This window comes from Protopterus annectens, chromosome 17.part0 (genome assembly GCF_019279795.1).
Source record: "Protopterus annectens isolate FY-2018-M chromosome 17.part0, PAN1.0, whole genome shotgun sequence".
NCBI lineage: Eukaryota > Metazoa > Chordata > Ceratodontiformes > Protopteridae > Protopterus > Protopterus annectens.
This window is the reverse complement of record NC_056751.1, coordinates 127,891,650-127,918,698: the sequence shown is the minus strand read 5'-3', so window position 1 is coordinate 127,918,698 and position 27,049 is coordinate 127,891,650. Positions and strand designations below refer to the sequence as shown.

Here is a 27,049-nt window from a genome sequence, read left to right as displayed (position 1 = left end):
GACCCCTGGGGATGAGCAGAAATACTGGAAGTAACTTGTATAGTATCTGGGGAAGTGGTGGTAGTTTTGGTAAGGTTCACGTACACTTGCCCTCTTGGAGAGAAACAAATTGATATAAGGGGGGGGGGGGGCAGAATGGATTAGAGGCCAGTCGTCTTCTGAAGAATCTAGCTGCCTAACTGCTAATTTCTGTAATTGCCTTAAACGATACATACCCTAGGACTGAGATTTTTCATCTGCACATTTTGTAATGAATTTGCTGTTCTGTTAGCTAGATGCCTGCAACGGTGACTTCAGTCTAGCCGAGTTGTATTTTTAAGCTGCTAACTAAGGATTCATTGTCTTTATTTTTGGTTTCTTCCTTCCAGTCATTAAAAGCTGATCAGCAAGAGACTGGTACTTTATTCCCGTATCTGTTCCAGTTTATTTTTTTAATTTTCTAAAATGTTCCTATCAAAAGACCCTTTTTGGAAATTGTAAAGCTGTCTAATTTTTAGTGACCTCCAACCATTTTACCAAATAATTACAGCTGTCTTTTCTGTACTTATTAAACATTTGTCTGGCTGAAGTCCCATTCTCCAGTTCTTTTAAAATACTTGCACTGGCACCCATGATGAAAACCCAGACTCATACCAAAGGGATAGATATGTGACTGTGATTATAAATCCACTTTCATTCTAGTAAGGAATCTTTTTAATTCCTTTTTTCTTTTTGTTTTGATTAGAGGGCAAATTCGTACAGGAGAAAGATACTCCATCCTTGATTAGAACCTAGACTCATACAGTCAAAAGCATTTGCATTTAGTTGTAACTGATTAGTTATTTCTTACATATTTCCAAGGCTGCTACAATTGAGGTTCATAGGCAGATACTAGGCTATCAGTCTGCTGACTATCACAAGCCTAACCAATAATCAGAAGTCCAAATCAAATTCTGCACCTTGTATCTCTGAGATAAAGACCTTAACCTTTATGCCAACCCCTTCCCCTCCTGGCTTGACACCTACAGTTATAGCTAATGTAGAGATTGATAATGAAGCTTACCTGTAGAGACTATACAAATTTGCTGAAGGTGAGAAAAATAAAACCGTTTATAGACAAAACCAAAATCTGCCTGATAGAAAACCTGTGACAGTGGGCCCACTGGCAGCTTCTGGTACTGAACCACACAAATGAATTGAGAGATCTGAGAAATCATGGCACCAAACTTTGAAGGTACAGAATAACTTTCAGACAACATAGTTCAGCAGAGAATAATAATCTCCTTCATTGCAGAGCACAACACATACATGGGAGACTAGGAAATTGAGGTACTGTCTCACAGAACCATAAAAATCTTGGATATTTTATACTTTTTTTTTCATTAAAAGCCACATTATTGTAACAATTAAAATGTAACCAACTCACCAATAAAAATGAACACTACACATTAATTGTGCTAAGATCTGACTCTCTATCTATGTCTTTCCATGTAAGGCACAAGTTTCGAATTCCAGAAAAGAACTTTCTGCACTTTTCCATGTTTGCACTTTCACATTGGCAGGAAATGAATAATCAGAAGCACACTGAAACGATCAGTAATCCATCTTGAAATGAAAGGGTGTTTGAAGCGAAATACGAACACTAACATTTTTCCCTTACTTTTCGCTTCAGCCTTCACAGTGCCTAGCCGATAACAATATTCCTTATAGGGATTATGTAGCACTGGTTCTCATATATTTTTGGGAATTACTATTCTCTGGTCTGTCTTATTCCAGTGTCAAGGTTCATCAGCCATTTTATCATGTCTGCCCATAACTCCACCCCTAACCTCTTTGTTTCACCTTAAACAATTCTTGAATGAGGTTTTACATATGAGGCCACTTGGAAAGACGGTGGCTTCTACTTGTGACCTTATCTTTGTCCTGGAAAAACTAGCCATGTGTCCATTTGAACCTGCTCATGTGGCAGATTTATGGTTCATTACTTTGAAAACTGTTCTTATTGCTCTGACATCTGCTACAAGAGTATTTGACTTGCAAGATGTCATGGTGGGTGAACCCTCTGTGATGTTCCATGAGGATAGGATTACTTTAAGAACAAATCCCTCATTTATGCCCAGATTAGTCTTAGCGTGTACTTTGAATCAAGGGTAATCAGTCTCCTGGTGTTTCACACATAACCTCAAAACAACGGAGAAAAAATTCTGTATACTCTTGACATATATAGGCTATCTTGCAGAACTAAGTCCTTTCAAAAACTGATCAGCTGTTTATTTCTTATGATAGGACTAAGAAAGGGCAGTCTGTCTCCAACCAAACTGTTTCCATATGGTTGTCCTCAGCTGTTGGCTTTTATTATTCCCACTACAACCTTATCAGCGATTGGAAACTGCAAAGGGGTGGACTCTAGAAACATTCTAGAGGAAGCTGTTTGATCCTGTGTGCATGCATTTACAAAACATTACAATCTGGATTCATTTTCCAGGTCCAGAGCTAGCTTTGCAACAAACTTTCTGTAGAGGTTTCTAGACCCTTATACTTTCTCCTCCCTGGTTGGATAAGCTTAGGTAATTAACCCAAATAGCCAGACGTTACTGCAACAGTAAGAATGATGAGCAATAGTATAGGTGTGTATCAACTTTTCATAACAATGGCTGTTCATATTCCACACTGCTGAAGTAGTCACATCCACCAGCTGCCCCCTCTTCATTCTTGTATGTAACTGTTTTGTGGGGATATAAATTGTAATCCAGTATCTCTTCCCTAACCCAACCTTTTATAACCTCCTAGGATTGATTCTTATAGTTACCATGCAGTATATGTATGTCCTACTAATTATCCCTTTATTAACAGCAGCTTCTGCTGTAGATTCAACCAAAACCTCTACAAGAGCAGTTCTTTCAATTAGGATCCCCCTATCCCTTTCTCTTTGCCTATACTCTGCCAGTCCCTGATAGGAAAGGCATTCTGCAGCCTGCAGTCCAAATGTTTTCTTGACCTCTTCCGATTGTATTACCCTTCCCTGTCTAGTTATTTGCTCCCAATACCCTTGCTTCCTTTGCCCGTTTCCTCCAGTGAATTCCAGCCCTCTCTTGCCTATTCTCTGTACGCCTAATTACAGTCCTCTCTGTCGGCAGAATCTCTCTTCTCCATTCTTGTGTTGGCTTAGTTTTTAAAGTGATTTTTTACTACTTTATGAATATAATATTCTGTATGACTGCTGTTTTCCTTAGAAATCTACATACAAAATCCTACTGTCTCCTTATTCCTTAAAATTCCCCCCTGCATCATCATTCCTTTCCACTTTGAATTGTAGTGGTCTGCTTGTGATATGTAGATGAGCCTTAACTATGCAGCCCTAAAATATCCCTTCAAATCAGGTAATCCTAAACCACCTTGTTCTGCTAGAAGGATTGAATTATCCCACTTGACCCTTGCCCTCTTTCCCCTCCCACATAAAATACAGTTCAGGTTTTTATTAATTACTATCCACAGCTCTCCCTCTGGTTGATAAAATATGCCCATCCTGTATATAAAACTAAAGGGACTAAAACATTTTCTGTGCTTGTATCTTTGTAGCCATATCCATAGGCAAGATCTGCCAGTTTCAGTTTTTGTATTGTCTTTTCAGTCTCTTCCCACATATCCTTAGCTGCCATAACAGAATTCTTTTTATACCATACTCCTAAGTACTTAATTTTATCATGTCCCCATAAATATGGGCATTGCTAAAGTAATTCATGCGTCATTAAATACTTTACAGCTATAGTCTTTGTTTTATCTTTATTAATTTTTTATCCCGAAATTTCTTGAAACTGCCTCAGAATGTTCCACAACACAAAGATGTCCTTTTCTGGTTTTATCAGGTACAAAATAATATTGTCTGCAAATAAAGCCAACTTTTCTTGATTACCGTACAAATTATGTACTTGAATTTCTGAGTCCCTTATTTTCTTTGCTAATGGCTCTACATAATGCAGAGAACAAAAGGGAAAGAAGAGGACACCTCGCCTGGTTCCTTTGTTCAAAGACAACTTATAAGAGATGAACCCTCCCACTTTAATTTGTACCTCCATTCCCGCATGTATCCTCCTAAAAAAACCTTATTATTGTATCGGAATATAAATACTTCCATTGCCCTTCTCATAAAATCCCAGCTTACTCTGTCTATTGTTTTGTCTGCAACAGGACCCAACAATAACGGCTGTATTTTCTTGCATTCTTCTAACCTCTGAATTGTCATTGTTATGTTAATGTTGTCTTCCCTAGTAGCTCTTGAATAATGTCCACTACCCATTCCTTAAGTTCTTCTCTCTTTTAACCAACAAATAGAAAAAGGGCCTTTGTTTCATTTTTACATCACTACTCTGAAACTTTGTCTTCACTTTTATTGGTGCATGATCTGATGTGTAGTTACTGGATAGGTCTCAAAGGTTTCAGGTAAATACATATGCCTCTGTGAAATATAGTTTCTTTCCATTCTTGCTTTGTCATTGTATCTTGAGTAATATAGAAGTTCTGCCTCTGCCCATGCTACAAAATTCATATCTTTCAAACTAAATTTTGTCATATACTCCAGAAATCTGCCCTTACTTCCCCTTTTAAGTTTGAACAGTGCTTCCCCGGTGTTGCAAATCATGCTCCTGTCCCATACATAAATAATAATCCGTACTGAAAGCTAAATAATTAATCCAAAATTCCACTAAGCTCTATTATAATTGTTGCAGGTGGAATACAAAGGCAGATCAGCATAATTATTCCCCACGCTGGCATAATCCTTCTCCCCTGCCAGTAACCCTTACTACCATAAATCTTGTAATTCTTTTTTCCACCTCTGGACTGTCAGTCCCTCCTTGCAATCAATATTATTACTCTCATTTATTTGTCCCTGATTCTGTGCTTCATGTCCATTGTGAAACCTTTTGTCAGTTTCACGTAATCCTTTCTATCAAGTGCATGTCCTGTGAAGTTGGTATTTGCTCCCTATACTTAAAGTAATTCAGTACTCTTTGATTTTGGTCGGTACCTGCAGGGCCATCTGTATGTTAATATTGACAAAGTGGCCATTCTGACAAAAATGTTTTACTTATATATTATAGGTTCATAGGTTGGTACTAGGCTATCAGCCCTAGGGCCTATACAAGCCTAGCCATAACAATTCCCTGGATATTTCTTCCCACAATGTTTACTTCCCTGGACCCCTGTCTAGCAGGGCGACTGACGTGATCCCCGGGGTAAATTTCCTATCTCCCATCCAATCGTCAGAGTTCCTTTTGAAGAGGGCCAAGGAGGCGTTCTGCTTGACATGTATGGACAGTCTATTCCAGTGTATGTGGAGTCTCTGGGTCAGGAACCTATCTCTCCGGCATGTTTTGTTCATTGTGATGACAAGGTTTAGATCCTGGAGCGTGTGGCTCTGAGGGATTGGGATTTCTTTAAGTGGAGCATGTTCAACAGCTCAGGGTTTGACATTGCCTTGTATGTTAAGCAGAGATCGCCTCTGAGCAGACCATGTGCCACAGAGTATAACTGGAGTTTTTTTAGATGGTCAGCATAGAGCATCTGCTTTAGACCTGTGATTCATTTAGTGAGGTTTTTCTGTGGCCTTTCCAGCTGTTGCAGATGTCTTGTGAGGTACATACCAAACGGGGCTTTGTACTCTATAATGGGTCTAATGATGGATGAGTACAGTGGGACAATGACCTCCGTTTTTCTGGATGAAAAGCCCATAGTTATGAGGTGTTCCACATAGGATTTTCTGACTGTTGTGGTGATGTGGTTATCGAAGGTGAGACCACTGTCCGCCTGTGTCTCTAAGTCTCTCATCACACTTTCTGTGTTTAGTGTACTGCCAGCTATGTGGTAATTCATGGGTACATGGTTTATCCCAAAGGGGATAACTATACATTTCTTGGCATTAAGCTTGAGCCCATGGCTCTGGCACCAAGCATCTGTTTCTGTAAGGCCCTTTTGTAGAATATCCACAGAATATCCACATCATTTGCGGATTCAATAATGGCTCCCAGTTTGCAGTCATCTGCGAACTTTGTTAGCTAGAGTCCCTTAATGTTAGTCTGTACTTCAGAGAAGTAGATGCCAAACAAGAGCGGTCCCAGGACTGAACCCTGAGGTGTACTCCACTTGTCATTTTTTTGAATATGTTTCCAGCTTGCAGCTTAAATGCACACATTGATGTTTGGTAGACAGGTCTTGTAGGTAGCTACTTTTTGTCAACTGTAGTGTAACCCATGTCACATTTTCCCAGACGTTTCACCTAATTAAAAACAACCAAGAAGCAAACAAATTAATTCAATCCCAACTCCTTTAAACTCTCAACAAATGCACAAAACTATATATACTTTTCCAAAAGGAAGTGTACACCTCCAAATATGAGCATTTGCCCCAAATCAGCAAGTTCGTCCACATGCAGTACCTATTCTAAAGTTAGGGATAATCTTGTTAAAGTGCATTTTAGGGCCACTATTTCCACTTAAACAGATTGCTGTCTGTCCTGGTCTCCCAGATGTCAAAAACAACTAACAGGCTTTCAGTTAGCTTTAACTTTTTAACATTAAGAAAAAGTGCACTGACTACTGTTAAATAAACTGTGGCAGTATTATATCTAATGCATTAAATTACTAAGCCTGCAGGGGAGATAAATATTTTTATAGCTATTCACTTACCACAGTTTTCATTTGTTTTCATTGAACTGCTTGACAGTTTCTCTTTTAAAGTTAATCATGTTGCACCTTGTCCATTTCACTCAGTGCACACTGTTCAGACTTTTCAGGATTAAGTGGCTTGTACCTGCAGAATTATGGTCTCCAACCTGAAAGCATTTGCTTATGGAAACGAGATAAAAAAATAAAAAACAACCAACAACTTTGCTAATGCAAGAAAACCCTTAGAGTTCATTCAGAGCAGACTGGTCAGACCTCTAATTAATTGCTTGTTGCCTCCAGACACATGCAGGTGCTAATAAGGGAAGTAAAAAAAATTAACTTTACAGATGCAAGAAAGAACTGCCTTTTCATGCTTTTCATACATGATCATTTTGCAAGCCTATTAACTTAAAAAATACTCTATAGCTTAAACTATCATAGATAGAGTTCAGTAAAAACAGTGAAATGTTTTATCTTTTAATTGTATATATAATATGATCATTGCAAGTTATCAGCCCAAGATCACAACATTATATTAACTTAACCTGCCTCTTTCCAGCCTTTCCCATCTTGTCACAGTGTATTGTCTGGGTATGTTACAGTTAAAAATGTACTTTAATATCACCAGTATACTACAACGGTCACTGCTAAAACTTACCCACTTCACATCTAAAATACCTCTGACTGCATCCTATACATAACTGCTTTGCAATATAACAAGCAATTTAAGTCATTACATTTTTATGGAAGCACTAAGTACAGACGCTACTTCAGTCTCCTCCTAAACATTTATGATATAAAGTAGGGATTATTGCTTTTTGGTCCTTCTGTCAGTTTAACACAGTCAACGAGTTTCCAAACTTTTTCAGTTGCTACTACTTGCAGAATTGTAGTCCACATGCCTAAACTATATTGAATAGATTTATGCTCTACAGTTCACCCATTTACTCACTAATTTCTGGTCTTATTTCTGGTCATCTCAGTCTCTCAGCACTGGTGTCTGGTTCAAGATTAAGGTAATCCCGAGTCTTGTCATCTCTTGGTTTGCTGTTACTAAAGCATTTGCGTTTAGAACAGTGAAAATGTTTTACTGGCAGAGTCTCTGCATGAGCTCTGTTGTCAGAAGAATTAGAAGCAGTCTTCCATGCTGTTTTCTGGTGCAGTGTTTCTTGTCTAAATTTTATTTATTTCTTAGTCAGTTCTACATCCAAAAATATATTTGATCCGCTGAAAAATGTTCTGAAACCAGCTGCGTATGGCAACTTGAATATTACTCCTTCCTTCCATCACCCTCTTACTGCCAAGATAAAATTGCTTCTCTTCTGCTTGGTGTACAATGAATATGAAGGTTGTGCGTCAGGGCTGGTAACTCGGCACGTAAAAATCAACTACCAATCATTAGCGGACCGGAGTTCCGCTGTGGCGACCCCTAACCGGGAAAAAGCTGAAAGACACAACAACAACTGTAGTGTCCCCACTTAATAATTTTCCTCTGTATTGCAGTTTTGTTAGGAGCAACTTTTAGTGCTAGTATGGTCAGTTATTACTAATGTAGGTCTTGGCTGCTTTCTCAAGACCAAATTTGGAGCATGTCTATGATATGCCCTCTCAGTTAACAAGTCTTGTTATGGAATATCAGCCCATTGCCAATTTGTACTTTCGTATAAGTAATGCAGTATGTTCCCTGCAGTTTCTCTGCTGAAGCAAAAAACTCAAGTTTTCTCTGTATGTTTTGTCTACTAAATCTATTATATTCTGAAACATTTCTTGAAATCTCATATTCAGTATGTCTTTCCTTCATTTAGTCTGATTTCTGCAGTTTTTCCAGCTGATCTGAATAGCTACTTAAAGCTTCTTCTATTTTTCTAAGCTTTGACATTTGACTATGGATTTCCCTCCAGTGTCTCACTTATTGTAAGCAACTTTGATTCTATTTGATTTCTTTATCCCTCCAAATTATTGGAATCTGTTTCCTGGTCTAAAGCTGAAACTTGGAACTGCTTTTTGTAGACAGCTGCAAGGTTCTTTTCAGCCACAGCTTTTTCTCTCCAGACTTCTTTTGTGGACATCCAAGCATTGTAATTAGTGACTGAATTTTACTCAGTTTGATAGCTTTTACTGACTTTTTTTTTCAATTTCTGTTTCATATTAGAAGAGCTGTAATCAACCTGCTGTTCAGAGTGCAGCCAACTCGGAAACCTACTGCTTCTAAAAACACTCATTAGCATGATGTGGACTAGTAGTATGTCTTTGATTAGCAAAAGTAGTTATTTGTCTTAATAAATTGTGCTATGCTGAACTTGTATCAGTTGTGGTTTACTGTAAATTCACTTCTTTACTATATAGAGTAAATGTCTAAAGTTGCTATTGAGCTATGATAAACTGACAGCTGTTTGAAACTTTGTCTTAAGAAATACTTTCCTGTTCTTGTACACAGTTGCCAGTTCCTTTATCCACTTCTTTACCTGCTTAATAGACACCTTTACTGACAAAGAATACATAGATCTAATGTTCTTTTCATTCCTCCTCAAATAGGTCTTGGATCCAATATTGGATCCAACTCACCTGCTTTCCAAGACTTCAACAACTGAGTCTTGAGCTTTTCCCGCTACCCATAATGTGCTTAGCCCTTAACTCCCCATATCTTATTTGCTGCAAGTTGTGTCCAGACGTGGTTCAGTCTCAAACTAGTGCTGGTGTTTTTGTGAGAGATAAGTGAAATTTTTTTAATTATAAACCGTTATTAGTATCTTAAATTCTTTCCTATTCTTTGTTTCACCTCCCTCCTATAGTTGTCAAAGCATTAGGGACTTTCGAATTTCCCCTTTTTTCTTTCGTGCTGTTGCCAGTCTTCAAAAAAAGAAAAGAAAAGTTTTTCTGGTTAAGGTTATTTGTTATTTAGCTTATATAGTCATTGACTTTATTGTTGCTAACGGTAGTCTGGTTTTCATATTACTACTGTGTATGTGTGTATACTATCTGTAATAATGTTTGAGAAACCAACTGGGCTCAAGAAATGCACTTTTTGTGGGTGCAAGATCCGTAACTCAAATGCCCACCAGAAGTGCGTCTGTTGCCTAGGCCCAGGACATTTAGATGTGAAGTGTGTATTGTTTGCAGCTTTCAATTCTAGGGCTTTAGCCAACTGCAGAAACAAGCTTATTTTAAAGGACTTGTTGTCTGTGTTCTTCACTACTGGGGCTCAACCCCCACTTATACATACTGGCTCCAAGTGCCCCCCTCAGCTTCCTCTTGGGAGTCAGAGCTGGGTAGAAAAAAATCTAAGGTCTTTGATCAACCAGCATCGGCTCTGAGCACCTCCAGTAAATCATTGAATCCAAAAATTTATTTTGGTCAATCAACTGCAACTCTTAGGATTTCAAGGAAACTGTCGGATCTGAAGGATCTGCTGGATCTGTCTTCCTCACTTCCAAGCACCTCTAAGACTACGGATCCTATTGTGATATCTGGAACCCCTGTTCCTGGCACCTCTTCCTAGGATCCCAGGACTTCAGATCTGGTGTTTAGAAGCCTGATATCGGCCTTCCAGGTGGAACCGATATCCCCAGCTGTTCCCTCAAAGGAACATCAAACCCCTTCCAAGTCCAGACACGCATCTTCTGCTTCTTCCAGCTCTTTCTGAAGCCTCTTCAAGGCTGATAGAATGGTGCAGAAGTTCCTCAGGGTGCCGATCCAGATGGGGATCTTGCCATTTCCTTCCCATGTTGGATCCGTGAGTTCTCTTCCTCCTCCCATATAGACCCCTTGTCCAATCCTACCCCTGGTTTTGGAGTCCCAGGAGCCTGGGTGCCCAAGAGAGTTGATGTCTGATCTGAGGAAGCTTCCTTCCTGGACTCCAACTGTATCCCTGACCATCACTGCTCCATTTTTGTCTGATCAGAGCAGGTCTTGGATCTGAGACATTGGCACCAACTATAAGGGGTTGACCTTGTCTCCGACTTTGTTGGATTCATCACTTCCCCTCGGGGCTTCAGCCATTAACAGCTTGGGTCTGGTTCTCTTGGAAAACCTTGGATGGTTCTGCTGTCTCCCCTCCTGTGACTTCGGTTCCAGGGGAGAGGGAGGGGACCTCCTCTGGCCCATTTGCCTTCTTGGTTGCAGAAAGGGCTTTCTCTAGGTTTAGAGACTTGTTTCCTCATTCCCAGGGTCTTTCCCATCCTTCATCAGATCTGAGCACTGAGCTTGTCGTTTCTATCCTAGGTCAGTCTATCCAGAGGACCCTCCAGACTACTTCCCCCTCAGGGAGCCCCCCCCCCCCCATCTTCCAATACCTCCCGAGAACAACCCACAAAGGAAATCCCTCAAAAGTAAAAATGTAAAAGACGGCACATAGACTACCCTATGGATTCCCTCACAGAGAGCACTGATTTCGATGAGGGAGAAGGATCTCCCCAATCACCACCTGATGATGTCTCCTTTGGAGACCTTCTAGACGTTCTATGGCAGAAAGGTGGATGGTCTACCCAACCTCCTCCTCCTCAGGAATCTGTGTTCCTGGAGGCTTTCAGGACAAGCTCTTCTTCGTCCTGGGTAACTTTTCCAATGGATGAGCTGATTGACCTAGTATCCCACCAGGCCTGGAAAGAACCAGACATGGTTGAGCCTATCCCCAAGTGCCCCGACAGGTTCCTAAGTCCGCCATCGGATTATATGCATTGGAGCAAAGGAGTTCTGATAGATGCCATTGTTGTTGCAGTAGCCACTAAGGAGGAGCTAGCAGAACAAAGCTCCACTGTTCATCCTCCTAACAAAGAGTCTGGAACATTGACCAGACATGGAAAGTGCATTTACTGCTTAGCTACCTTAACACTAAGGTAGTTCCTATTTGGCACACTTCACTTGTTTGCAGAGAGACCTGATTAAGAAATTATCTAGCTCTGTTGTCAAAACCATGTTGGAAGAGGACTTGAAAAAGTTCTCTCCCCAACTGGTTACTCTTTCTTCCCTCACTAATTCCTCAATGAGGGTGATTTTGCATCCTGCAGAGAGTACCTCACAAGTAGTCGGTACAGGCATAGCCATCAGGAGACATGCTTGGATGCAGCTTTGTGACTTGCAGAACCCTTCAAGGCATCATTCATTAATGCCCCTTCGATGGGTCGTCCTTGTTTGGATCTTCTGTGAACGACGCATTACCCTGCAGCGAGCAAGAAGGAAAGACTTTGCCTGCTGTGGGGCTCGCGTTTTCTACTCCTTAGAGTTCTTTCTCCAGGAATCTATGAGGAAGAAAGAAAACTTGGCTCAGGAAGTCACAAGGCTGTTTTTCAGGACACATGTGGAGATGCTTCTTTTTTAGGTAGAAGAGAAGGATGTTCTTTGTGTTTCACTATTGCAGTCATTACATTTAGGTAATCTGCTGGCAGGTTGCCCTCAGTCAGCCTGATTAACAAAGTCTTGGGTCCTGCGTCGGTTGCTGTCCCTTCTTCCATGACGTCAGGTCGTCAGGGTATAAAGCATGCAGCCGATGCCATTACATCAGTCTTTCTTACCGTGCGGTGCCTGAAGCAGAAGCAGTTCGCAAGTGCTGGTCAGCCGACTCCTGAAATTTTTGTTTTCGAGTTTCAGAACCGAAGTCTTCAACTAAAAGCTAAGTACCCCGTTGGGGAAGCTTTTTCTTGCTCCTTACCGATGTCAGTAAAAGTTAATAATTGCATTACTTGTAGGAAGCAAATACCTCATAAAGATTTTCATTTGTACTGTATTCCTTGCCTAGGCCCTGATCACGACTTACCTTACTGTCAGATTTGTGCTTTATTTAATCAGCGCACTATCCGTCGGTACATTTTTTTTTCTAAATATTTCGGTTCTTGGTTTAATTATCCAGAAATGACGTCGATTAACCATCCGACTACCGGAATACCGAAAAAACGCAAAGAAAAAGACAGACAGGCCGTTGAGGTCCAAAACTGCCGACGATGCTTCTCCTAGGCCAATCGCCAGTACTCAGTGAGGCGCTTTCGCAGCCCCTGATACCCGCTACTTCTGATTCGCAGGCCTCTACTGAGACTCATTCAGAGTCCGGTATGCCGCGAGATTCTTCACCTATGGAACCCACGGATGTCTCTACCTTGGATGGGTCTGGAGCTGCTGTGCAGGCACCGGCTTCTGAGGGTGTATTCAGGCCTACAGACTTGCATATTAAACCGACTCCACCTTCAATACTAAGGCCTAAATCTCGATCTATGTCTAAAAAACCAACGCCCAGGCCACATGTTCAGGCCCCTATGCCTATAAAACAAGTGATCAAAATGGCTGAAGATTTAATTACTCTAATCAGGGGTAGCCAACAACCCCCCCCCCCTTCTAAGAGGCCCAGGGCTGAACTTGACTATGAATCTTCTGAACAGGACTCTGTTTCTTTTGACTCTTCTAATGACCTGGATTTGTCCATACCTACTTATGAGGATTCTGATGCAGAGGATTCCATTCTCTCTGCCCCCCCCACCCCCCCACCCCACCGAGGATTTTTCTTTTGGGGGAAACTTTACATGCTTTAAGGGAGCATTTCCACTGGGAAAGTCAGGAATTTTCTGAATCCAAAAAGAGGCTTAGGGATTTCCTTCTTCTTCCTCAGCATAGGCCTTTGGCTATACCTCCTATACTAGACATTGTTGATGATGTGTTTTCAGAATCCAGCATGGCCCCTGATTCCCTGCCTCTGGTCCCTAGTAAACCAGACAGTACTACAGGGTACCTGAGTCCCACAAATTCCTTTTCAAAAATCCTGTTGCGGACACAGAAACCATTTCTCAGGGGCCCAAGGGCATTAAGGCTTCTACTGCTAAAAATCCTACCCCTTCTGATAGAGAGTCCACGGCGCTGGATAGATGGGGTAAAAAGGTTTATACTTCTGCAACCTTGGCAATCAGGGCTTTAAACTGCCAATTTCATATGCCAAAATATCAACAACATGTCATGTGACTGCTTAAACAGAAAATGATGTTGATTTCTGACTGTGTGGAAAATAGATTTACAGGATTTATTGCATTTAGCTTAACAAGTTGGAAAACATACTTTGCACTGTGGTTTTGATTCTTTAGAGGCCTCTTGCAGGGCTGCTGTTACTGGGTCTGTGCTTAGAAGGCATGCTTGGCTTAAGGAGCAATCTCTGCCTGATCATGTTAAAGCAAAATTGTTGGATGCTCCTTTACACCAGGACAGTCTGTTTGGCAATAAGGCTGAAGTTGTTCTAAAAAAGATGAAAGATAAAGCTAAATCTATGCAATCTGTGAAAGATTTCTTACAAGTGCAACCTCCAAGATTTAGTAGGAACTGGCCTACTAAGAACCAGTCCTTTCCAGCTCCTTCCAGATCTACTCAAGCCAAACCCAGACTCCAGAAGCACCAGGTTTCAGTCCCAAGGGACTCTCAGAACTAAGCAATGGGGTGCTTCCACTTCCAAATCTGGAAATAACAAGACACCACCTTATGATAAACAGTCTCAATGACTTTCCTTTAAAATTACCAAGCACTTACCTCTCAGCTGCCCCTTTTTTTTTGGGGGGGGGGGGGGACTGGCTCTTCATGCAAAAAACTGGCAACTTATAACCCAGGACAAATGGGTTTTAAATATAGTGTCCCAGGGATACAGATTTCATTTCCGCACATTGCCAACTCCAAACGGGTGGCCAGACCTGCCCCCAAATCAGTGGACAGAGGCTTAGAAACAAGTACTTTCCCTCTTAAACATGGGGCTATTCAACCAGTACCAGAAGAGGAAAAGGGACAAGGTTTCTATTCCAGACTTTTATTGGTACCCAGAAAAGACAAGTCATGGCGTCCAATTCTGGACTTGTCTACTCTAAACACCTTTCTGGACATTCCAAAATTCAAGATGTTGACTCTTCACCAGTTACTTCCTAAGCTAGGCAAAGATTTAAAAGAGGCTTACCTGCATAATCCCAATCAGGGAATCTTGCAGAAGATACCTATGCTTCAAAGCAGGCTACTTGCATTATCAGTTCACTGCACTGCCCTTTGGCTTGTCTACTGCACTCAGGGTATTCACAAAGTGCCTGGCTCTAGTAATTGCATTTTGCAGGCAAAGAAATATTCAAATATATCCATGCCTGGATGATTGTTAAATTCAGGCAGAAAACCAGGCCATACTTTTAAAACATATGGCATTTGTAAAAATGGTTCTAACTTGTCTAGGGTACACCATAAAAGAAAAAAAATCACAACTGGTACCCTCTCAAAAAATTACATTCCTGGGTGCAAGCTGGAATACAACTGCCCAGATGGCATTCCTCATGCCAGAAAAGCAAATTCATTTAGTGATTTACTTCAAACAGGTGGCCACAAAAACCCAGCTATCTGCAAGGCAATTACTGCAAGCCTTGGGGTTCATGGCCTCCTGCATTCTTCTAATTCCATATGTAAGACTGCATATGAGGAAACTTCACTGGTACTTAAAAAGTTTATGGAGTCAACATTGTCACAGCCTGGAAGCAATGATTCCTATCATAACTTGCTTACGCCTGGAGTTCCTATGGTGGGCAGAGGCCTGCCACCAAAACAAGGGGCTACCTTTCACACCACCCCCTGCCACCCAAACCCTAACTACAGAAGCATCTGACTATGCATGGGGGGCTCATCTGGCAGGAAAGTGCATTCAGGGCAAATGGAGCCCAAATCAAATGCACCTATATATCAGTCAAAAAGAAATGCTAGCTGTACAGAATGCTCTGACAGCCTTCAAGGACTACCTTCACCCAGGACAACTAATGGTAAAGACAGACAACACCACGGTTATGTGGTACACATTCCTACCCCCTCTGCAGACTAGCCTTGGCATTGTGGAACACGGCCTTGAGCTACGAAGTACAACTACAAGCTCAATTGCTGCCAGGAAAGCTGAATATTCTGGCAGACGAACTAAGCAGAAATCTCATGGACCCACATGAATAGAAATTGGAACCACAGATTTTCAATTTGTTGACAAGTGGGGGAGCCCAGACATAGATCTTTTTGCCTCACCCCAGAACTACCAGTTGAACAAATTTTGCACAAGAACTCCTCACAAAAAACCTGGAAGGTGGATGCTCTGTCCTTCAGCTGGAAAAACCTATCAGTCTATGCCTTTCCCCTCTGCCTCTGCTCTCCAAAGTTCTGCTAAAAGTCAAACAGGGCAAACCAAAAATGATTTTGATTGCTCCAGACTGACCACGCCAACAGTGGTGCCCACTCCTGCGCAGTGCATCACAAATTTCTCCATGGCACCTGCCTTAGGCACCGACCTTACTGTCTCAGCAGGAGAACCAAATCCTGCACCTTCAGCTCCCAACATTGAATCTTGCAGCTTGGCTAATCACTTAAATTCCTCCTTAGCATCCCTCAGCAAACCTATGATGGATGTCATTTTGGAGGCGAGAAGACCCTAGTACTAGAAAATCTTATGCTGACAAATGGAAAAGATTCTTTGCCTGGAATCAATCTCAAGAGATGAGCACAGCAGCGCCCAATTTACCTCAGATTTTGCAATACTTAACTGAGATGCTTCACAAGGGCCTGTCTTTTTCCTCCATTAAAATCCTTGCCTCAGCCATTTCAGCTCATTACAACACAGAACCTCCCCTCTTCTCTCATCCTCTGCTCAAGCAGTGTCTCAGAGGGGCCAAAATCTTGAGACCACCCAGGAGAGCTCCAGCCCCTGCCAGGGACCTTAACTTTGTATTGGAGAAACTCACTCTACCTCCTTTCAAGCCAGCTGCTACTGCAGACTTAAAATTTCTTTCTTGGAAAACAGCCTTCCTTTTAGCAATCAATTCAGTTAGAAGGATATCTGAATTACAGGCCCTTATGGCAGTGGAGCCTTTCATCATCTTTCATGCGGACAGGGTGTCACTCAGGACCAATCCATCCTTCATGCCCAAGGTGGTAACCAGTGTGGCTCTTAATCAGTCCATTCATTTGCCAACTTTCTTTCCCAATCCACAGAACAAGGGGGATTCTGCATTCATTGGATGTACACAGACAACTTAGATTCTACTTGGACAGGACTAAATCTCGAAGAAAATCTGAACAACTGCTGGTAGCATTTGCTGCAGGGGTAGAGGGAAAGGCTATTTCAAAACAAACCATTTCTAAATGGATAAACCATTGCATTTATTTATGCTATAAGCACCATGGAAAACCTATCTCCCAGAGGATCAGATCTCATTCCACCAGGGCTGCATCTGCTTTTACAGCCTTCCACAGAGGTGTTCCTACCGGTGATATTCTAGAAGCTGCTCCCTGTAGTTCAGTTCATACTTTCACCAAGCATTATCACTTACCAATTTTCTCTAAATCCAGAGCTGGCTTTGCCACTGCTATTTTCCAGGGCCTTATAGCTGGTCCTAATGCTGCATAAATCCATCCTCCCAACCATAGCTTTGGGAATCTACCCAAATTTAATGACTGCAACAGTGAAACACAAAGAAAATAGTGCAGTTGTGTACACTTACCATAAATGCAGATGTTCGAGTGTATTCACTGTTGCAGTCCTGGTTACCCTCCCTCTAGCCCTGTTTTTCTCTTACTACACCTCTACTTTCTTTTACTATGCTTAAAAGCCTTTTTGGTATATTTGCTTTGGGTTGGAGGTATATGTTTGTGTTTTTAATTATATATATATTTTGCTCCCCATTCGGGGTGCACCTGACATCTGGGGCAAGAAAAACTGATGTAATGGCGTCGGCTGCATGCTTTTTATACCCCTGATGACCTGATGTCATGGAAGAAGGGACAGCAGCCGACGCACGACCCAAGACTTTGTTAATCAGCCAACTGAGGAGAACCTGCCAGCAGATTACCCAAATGTAATGACTGCAACAGTGAATACACTCGAACATCTACATTTATGGTAAGTGTATACAACTGTACTTTTCACCTGCAGGCACCTCCCCAGAGGCAGGGAGGTCTGCAGAATCAGGGCTCCAGGGAATCTTTCCCTGATAGGTCCTTTCAGTACTCCTGAAACACTGCTTGACTGTCGATCTCTGGTTGGCAGTTGGGGGTCATCTGTCTCTGCACCTGGATGCCTAGACAAGTATAACCAACAATACCTAGGTGCTAAACATAATATCCAGAGGCTGTTGCATTCCCTTTTCCCTACCTCCTTCCCAAACTTCCCAAAAAATAGTCATCCAAAATGTCCTGACCAAACTAAGAGGATTCAGAACATATTCTCCCTTTTTTTTTTAGTGCCAAAAAAGACAAGGGGACCTGAGACCTATTGTGGATCTCAGCAGCTTTAATCATATCGTCAAGAAGTTGAAGTTCCAAATTGTTATGGTTCAGTCCATTCTGCCAGTTTTGTGCAAGGATGATTGGATGTGCTTCATGGTTCTTCAGGTCATGTACTGTCATATCAAGATCAACAGGCACTCCAGAAGTCATTTGCACTTTTGGCTAGGAGCCAATCATTGCAGTTCAGAGTGCTGCCCTTTGGACTCACCACAGCCCCTTAGGTGTTTAACAAATGTTTGGCAGTTGTAGCTGCTCACCTGAGGCTAAAGGGATTCCATGTCTTTCCATAACTAGGTGATTGGCTCCATACTGCACTGACAAGGCATCTACAGTCTAGGGACTACCCAGTGAGAATCTTCAACCACCTGGGCATTACAATAAACCTAGCAAAATCGAACTTGACACCTGCTCAAAATCTAGAGTTCATAGAAACCCAACTAGATTTAACAACACAAGTGGCCTCCTTACCGATATATCACATTTTATCTCTGAGATAACACATTCAAGATTTATTAGCTCTCCTGCAGCCTCTGGCAAAGTTGGTTCTAAGGGGTCTGGGGGTCAGTGGCAGCTGCAAGTGTTCTAGTCCCCTTAGCGAGGTTCTTTGAGAGTTCCCCAGTGGACTACAGCTGTTCAGTGGTCCATTCTTTGTCACCCACTATCTACTTCCATAAAACTGTCTCAGATCTGTAGGAATCATCTACAGTGGTGGCTGCAATCACACTACCTGTCTCTGAGCAGACCCTTCTCTCTTTCCCTGCCATAGCTACAGTGACCAAAGATTCTTCCTGGTCTGGGGGGGGGGGGTCACTTCCTAGGGAAGGTGGTCCAAGGCATGTGGTCACCTGAATGGACCAAACTGCATATCAGAGTCCTACGGATGAGATCAGTCCTCCTTATGTTCCAAGCCTTTCAGGACATTCTCCCTCTGGGGATGATTGCGATTCACACAGGCATGTCAGTAATCTGCTATATCAAGAAGTAAGGAGGAACCCATTCTTACCTGTTGTGCAGGGAGGCCATGAGAGTTTGGGAATGGACAATATCTTCAGACCGTTTTCTGATTGCAACCCACATTCCAGAGTAACCAGCATTCTAGCGAAAAGGTGCAGCAGAACTATTTGGACCCATCACAAGCGGTCCCCAAACCATACAGTAGCAACCAAGATAGTCAGCCAGTGGGGCCAACCTTGTTGACTTTTCCCCTGAACATCAAGTGCAAGAAGTATTTTGCTCTGATCCTCCCAGAAGGGAAGTCACCAAAGGATGCTATAGTCTGATTGGCACCAGGTTTCCTTTATGTTTATGCCCCACTACCATTGATCCCGAAGGTTCTATAGAAAGCCCAGCAGTTTGAAGTGTTCCTTAATCCTCATTCCCCCTTTCTGGTCTCGCCAGGTGTGGTTCCCCTTTCTTTGGTCTCACCTGAAGTATCCGCCATGTATCCTGGATCCCATTCAGGATCTCATATCTCACCCGTCAGAAAGACAGCTACCCAATCTTCACCCCCTCAAGCTGACTGCATGGTTTCTTAAATTCCAGTAATTGTAAGAAAGTCCAGGCTTGCCCCCTCTGTCCATGACATTATCCTGGCCTTTCCAAGGGCTTCCACTAAAAAGGCTTACAGTAGCAAGTGGAAGAAGTTCTCTATTTGGGCATCAAAGGAAAATGCATCCACAGCATCAATTCTCTTTTTTCTCAGCACCCTTTTTCAAGAAGCAGCTAGTTTCTCTACCATCAAACTTCCAGCTGGCTGCCATATCTAATTTTCATGCTAGGAAGAGAAACTTCTCTTTTGTTTCTTCCAAATTATGTAAGGCTTTCATGAAGGGAGTTTTTTGTCTTAGACCTCCAATAAAAGCTCTCTCTCCCTTGGGATCTGACTGTGATACTGCAAGGTTTTACCTAGAAGCCTTTTGAACCTGATCCTTGTGACCTGAAATGTCTTTATTGGAAAACGATCTTAGTAGCTATTACTTCTGCTAAGAAAATATTGGAGCTTCAAGCTTTGTCAGTTAAACCTCCTTACATCATTTTTCACAAAGATAGAGTATCCTTAAGAACAAATCCTTCTTTCATGTCTAAGTTGGCCATGCAGTCTAACATTAACTAGTCCATTCATTTACCAGTTTTCTTCCCTGAATTTTCAAACAAAGGTGAATATATTTTACATCTCCTAGCTGTTCACAGGCAATTACATTTCTACCTCCACAGAACAGAGAGACATAGGAAGGTCCGATCAGCTGTCTGTCCCCTTCTCAACAAGCCGGTCAGGACAGGCAGTTTTGAATATTACTTAAGCTAAATGGATAACAGACTGCATTTCCTTCATTTATTCTAATAAAATTATAGACTTGCCCCAATCTCCGAAGGCTCATACCACCAGGGCTATGGCTACTTCATCTGCCTTCTCTTCCAGAGCCTCAATTGGTGGTGTGTGTGTGTGTGCTGCAGCCACTTGGTGTAAGACTCGTACCTTTGTTTCACATTGCAAGTTGGATATTGTTTCTAGGACAAGGGCATCCTTTGGACCGACCGTGCTCTGGCACATCTTTCGTTAAGGGCCACCCAGGATTAACGTAGGTGAGAACTTGATCAATTAGTGAAGATGAATGAAAAGGACCTTAGATTTAGAAGTTATGTTTTTACCATAAGTAGGTAATTTTGTTGTCAACTTTCATTCTTCCTCATGGCCCTCCCATCCATTCCCAGGTCTGGTGCCTTTGTGAAGTGCTTGGAAGAATTCAGAACCCATGGTTCCAGGTTGGAGCCTCAGATACTTTCTCTGTAGCTCTGGTAGCCCTTTCAGTTATAGGGCAGCATACTCGATCTGGGAGAGTTGAGGAAGGTATGGTGCATTATGGATAGAGGGAGGAGCTCGAGACTCAGATCCTAAAATCTTAAAGTGGCCGAGTCGCATCTGATATCAGATCCGAGACCCTTTAGTGAGGAGGAGTGAAAGTAGACAGCACAGATATTTAGTTGTGGGAAGTATATAACTTCCATATTCTTGGCCATTTTGCATATGTAACAGAATGTTGTTGTTCTTTCGGCTTTTCCCGGTTAGGGGTTGCCACAGCTGAACTCCGGTCTGCTAATGATTGTCAGTAGATTAAATGTTTAAGAAATCAGATGCTCCAGCTTAGTATTTTCTGTAGGATGTGCTTAACACCATTAATTTTGTGTAAAATGAAGCTCACTTGTATGTCTCAGTTATGTTGAAACTGTAAATTGGTTGCATATGTAGTGAGATTGTTCAGTATTAAATCTTAGTGGTTGAAGACTCAAAAGATTATCTTTCCCATTTCTTGGGTAAGAGGACCTTAAGTACTACGCATGCAGTCCTCTTTTGTGGTGTTATCCAGGCATCCAAATAAGGATGAAGTTCTATCACAAAATGTCCAGTATGACTGCAAAGAGTTTAATTAGGTCTTATTTTAATCGGCCAGTAGGTCCCTTTCTTCAAAAAGAGTGGAGGTCATTATTTGTTGATAATATGACTAATGAACATGCTGCTAAAACTCAGAGGGAACAGTACCTGAACCCATTTTTTTCTCAGTTAGTAGCTGTATATCTTAATATTTGGTAGACTAGCTAATTTTATGTATTGTAAAAACAAAATCTACTGTATAGAATTGTACTGCATGTGGTTAAGACTGAAATTAATTTAAATAATTATTTTTCCAGTTGCATAAGGACCTGTGTTTCTGGATCTATGACAAACCATTGAACGGACAGATTGTCAAAAGTTATATGATCAAAACCATATTATCAAAAATTCAATCCATCAAAAAATATCCAAATTAAAAAAACACCCACATACAGCAGAAAAAATGCTTTGGCAATGCAGCAAGTACTCCCACACCCCCTGCAAATGATTTATACCAACTGCAAGATCACACTACAATGGAGAAAAGGGCACATTTCTTGATCCCTACTGTAACACAATTTCAGTCAAATGTTTCAACAGACTGAATTTTTGATCATATGACTTTCAACAATCTGTCCATTTGATCGTTTGATAGGAACCAGTGTTTTTTGGTAATCAGTTACAGAACTTGTGTATTTACTTTAGTTTGCCAGGAAAGTCTGACTATGCAGATAGCCTCTTTTTATCAGAGGCCCAGGAAGAAATTACAATGAGAAGAATATCATGGTACTGTTGTTCAGTATTAAACAGTACCTAAGATTGAGGTTTCAAATTATTTACAGTACTTTATCATATATTGAGCTTGTAGTGCAAAGGTTTAGATACAGTAGGACATAGTTTTCATAAAAGGGAGATCATAAGTAAATTCACAGTAAAAGATTCAGTAGTTAGAAATCTGTATACAGTGCATTTGTATCTTTTATAGCATTGAGAATTAAAAGAAAGAACTGCTTGTAAAGATGTGATTTACAAACAGTAGGACAAGCTAAGAATTTGTTCAGGAGACTGGTAGTCAGTAGAGCTCATGGTTAAGCAGACTCTATCAGTTGTGAAGAGAAGGCAGTTATAATTTATGGGGTTAGTGAGAATAGATCTGAGTAGAGACTTGTGGTTGAGGAGGAGTCCAGAGTTACGTTTTGTAGAGATATTAGAGAACTAGCAAAAGCTTAGTATGTGATTATATGTGAGAGGGTGTAGCAGCGTGATCAGAAGATGAGACCAGGTAGTATCTCAGAAGGAAATACTTTGTGGCTGTGGATATATCTATAGTGACTGAATATTAGATAAGATGGGTTGATGCTATTATCTAATGGGGTAAACAACATAGGGAAGAGCAGTGACAGTTCCAGAATTTTTAGAATTATAACTTTAGTGGTAACTTAAATTTGTAGAACTGGCTGACCTGTCCAAAAATGGTAGGTTGCAGCAATTGGATATGCTATGAGAGTAGAGATTTTTGCTGGAAGAATTCTGAGATATTAGTGTGCTGGTTAGTTTGTTCTGCTGCTAGTTTTCTGCTCTTTCTGTGTTCCTAGACTTTGAATTGCTCTTCTGACATTAATGCATTACCCTTCATTTGTAGTACAGTGAAAGCTCTCAGCAGACTTGCAAGCGTAGTTTGAAACTCTTTGTAACTGGACAGTAGGAAGTTTCTTACTCTCTTCTCTCAGAAAGCTGTTCTGCATGATCTCTTTGATTACGCCTAATGTAGATGTTAGTAAGATCCCTATCAGAATATTTTCCTACCCTTCTTTCCTTAACCTTCCAGCACATGCTAAACATTCTAATTTTGCTTTATGTTCAACATGTTATAAGAATATTTGGAAAATGTAAAAATACATGTTAAACTGTGTTCTGTACTTGCACGTGGCCTTTGGCTCCTGGCTGAAAAGGGTCATCCAAGCCTTCCATCTACATGATTAATAAATGGTATAAGTTCATTAAATTGGTAAATAAATTCCATGGTGCAAAAATGAAAGGCAGTTTTTCCAGTTCTTCATGGGTTTGATCACAAAAATTTTGCAGTGGAATTTGAAAAAGTGCTTTTTTGTCTCTTACTCCTTATGCAGGAGGCATCATCTCAGCCTTCATTCCATAGGTAAATTTTATTTATTTATTATTTATTTAGCATTTCTTTACTGGGAAAGTCTGACTGGAACAGAGCCCATTTTCAGTGGAGGCTTGAGAAACTCTCCAGACACATCTTTAGAATGTGGGAGGAAACCGGAGCACCCAGAGGAAACCCATGCAAATGCAGGGAAGCCATGCAGATTCCACACACAAGGCACTCCTGCTGAGAATCAAACCAGAGAACCTCTTGCTGTGAGACAACAGTGCTCACCACTGCACTGTGCCTGTTGATGATGCTGAATCTCTGGAAGGTTTTACCCTGTAGATCACTGTTGAAAAAAAGTCATGTAAACTCTTATTCACGAAAATAAATTAATGAATTCCACTATTTACCTTAACTGTCTCAAGCAAATATATATATATATATATATATATATATATATATATATATATATATATAGGGATTCTGTTCAGATACTGACTTACAGTTCTGCCCAGGAAAAAAACCTGCATTCCACCAAATTGTTACACGACAAGATTTAAAAAAATATATATATATATATATATATATATATATATATATATATATATATATATATATATATATATATTCACTTTGAATCATCGAATGTTCAGAACATCGATGTTCTGATCATCAAGACCAGAAGATCGATGTTCAGAACATCGAAGGTTCAAAATGAACCATACAAACACCAAAAAACTTACAAAAACTATGTTACGCTTCGCCCCCCTGCACCCCCCCCCCTGTGGGGGGCTATGCCCCCCCACACCTCCCCTACTTTAATATTCCAACTCCGAGATCGCACTACAGTGGGGTAAGGGAAATCTCCTGTTTACAGCTATATGCGGTAGCACTAAATGGGAGATTTCCTGTACCCTACCTGCAATGCCAACACTCAAATGGCACACACAACATGCATGGCACCTTGCTGTCCTGTATACACACTCAACATTGTACAGTTTCACTTACCTGGCACTTTCAGTTTAAACCTTCAATGTTCTGAGCATCGATGTTCTGGTCTCTATGATCAGAACGTCGATGTTCTGAACATTCGATGATTCACATATATATATGTATATATATATATATATATATATATATATATATATATATATATATATATATATATATATATATTTTTTTTTTTTTTTTATCTTGTCGTGTAACAATTTGGTGGAATGCAGGGTTTTTTCCTGAGCAGAACTGTAAGTCAGTATCTGAATAGAATCCCTTTATCACCAGTCTCTGTTAAAGATGTAGCCTCTGGCATGAAACGGGAACCTCATATCACTGCATGTTCCTTTTGATCCTTCTGATTTGTAGTGCCTGAAGTCTGAGTTTATGCCCTGGACAGTGCTGTTCTTGAAGGCCGCTGTGTGACACAGCTCAGTGTTTTAAGCTGTTATGTGTAAAGTGTCTTGCCTTGTTCTTCACGCGGACCAAATGTATATGTCAAGGAAGAACCCTTGCTTTCTCCCTTAAGTAGTCTGTGAACAGTTCTTCATCCCACAATTTTTTTTTCTTTCTTTTCTTTCCTGGATACTGGGTGTACACTGTCATTGTTCTGTCTCTTTCAGATTCACACGCATACAGAAATGGAGCAGTTTATTTTCGTTGTCCCTGGAAGAAATGGTTTTGCAGCTACCAGACAATATCTAGCTGTATTTCTATCTGGATATTTTGTCAATGGAAAGGTGGTTGTCTGTGTAAAATCAATGAAGAGACAATGGAGTTTTCTATCATCAGTGCTTGGCTTGAGACCATATCATTAAAGAAGCTTCCTGATGGCCATCTAGTTATCATTTGTCTTTCACTTTACACTACAGTTTGATTTTCCACTCCAGGAGGTTTTTTTTTCATTTTTGGACAGGCTCTGTATTTTAGGCTTGTACACCACCTTGAGAACATTTTTCTGGGACAGTGCGATTCCACCTTTTGAGGATATTCTTTTGGATCTTACCAACCGTACTTATAGTACATGCTCTTCCATGTACTTCTACTACCATCTGGTATAATTAACAGATGTGCATTCTACTTGTAATGTTTTTGTTGCAGGGGGCACAACCTTTTGCATCTCTGTGTGGTGGCTGTGCTACTACCCCCACACTCCCAGTTTTTAAAAATACTACCTACAGCGTAACACAGAATTAGGGTAAAAGCTTAGTATCCTTTGCTCCACACTGATGCAGCCTCAGAGATAGTATATTTAGAGGTTTGAGGTGGGGGGACAGAACCACTATACATTGTGAGTGCAGGGATGAAGCTACTCCCCCAACACTGCTGTAAAAGTAATGTATTATAGTGCTTACCCTGCAGTTGGCAGGAATGGAAATGCACTGTTGTTGATAATTTAGGCTACTGTAACCCAGCTTCAGTACTTTCAAGTAGGCCCCACTACATCGCTACTGTTAAGTAAAACTTTAGTAGATATGGTGGAATCATAATATATGATTTTTCAGGAGTGCCATCTGTAATGTGTGCTTTATTTCTGTATGATTTGCATTATATTTGGAGAATGTATTTATGGTTTTGTTTGTTTTATGCAGATTCCACCAGCAAATGGACAGGCTGCAGCTGTTCAGGCTTTGCCTACAGACTGGATTATATATGATGAAATGACTCGTGCACATAGGATTTCTAGTATTCGATGTTGCTCTGCAGTGACACCTGTCACAGTAGCTTTGTTTTCTGGGCCTGCAAGACTGCCAAGCAGTGCTTTACAGGAGCCTTCATCCCTTAGAGGTAAACTCTCCTTATTATGAGTCAACAAATAATATAATGTATTTTGAGATGCATAGGTAGCATAATAGTGTCATGTTCTAATGGATGGTAAATGGAAACTCTGTAGGGATAATTATACCTTATTTGGAAGTTGGTTGTAGCAAGTAACGGCTATCTTTCTATCCTACTGGGTATGCTATCAAGCTCTTAATGATATCACAATCCACTCCAACCTGTAGGCATTGTCTAGTCAGATGGAGCATAAAAAAAAAAAACTGTGTAAAGAAGATGGAGTCAGATACCCTTTTGTCATCTTATTTCTGGTAAGATGGCTAACTGTTGAGGTGTAACTGGTATGCAACTTTTTTTTTCTGTACATTTTGGTAATCATTTGACCTTCATCTCTTCCGAAATGATCAGTTTAATGTCTGATTCCATGTATTCTTCACATTTTTTTCCAAACACCTTTATTGAATTATTGCTTGTTATATAGGCAAATTTACATTCATATAAAATAATTGAACTGTACTAACATAAACATTATACTTCACATATATTGTTATATATCATATACCCTAAGCAATATTGCCAACATTATTCAGTTCCTGCCTTTTTTTAAACGAGAAACATCTTTATTAAACCATTGCTTACTACATAGGCAATCATACATTTATATAAATGAAAACAAACCACACTGGCACACCCTAGTTGCAAGCATTTTACATCACTTATAATACTACCCAGTGTTTCTCACTCAAACATTATATAGTTCATTTAAGTCCTGCAGCCTTTTTAAACCTCATTCCTCCCTTTTTATGTATTGTTCCCACAATTCCCAGTTTTCCTATGTAGTTTGCTTCTACCCTTTTCTAAAGATCTCAATTTCAGTTGTTTTATCTCTGTTACTATATT

General features: G+C 40.7%; 1 protein-coding gene across 1 annotated transcript in view; it reads left to right on the top strand.

The window, feature by feature from the left end:
• Positions 1 to 27,049, top strand: part of YTHDC2 (YTH domain containing 2) — a 1,963,388-nt gene that overhangs the window by 1,600,134 nt on the left and 336,205 nt on the right. The window contains exon 26 of the mRNA XM_044059160.1: positions 25,963 to 26,158. Within this exon, the coding sequence (XP_043915095.1) occupies positions 25,963 to 26,158 (196 nt within the window). The remainder of the gene's footprint in view (positions 1 to 25,962; positions 26,159 to 27,049) is intronic.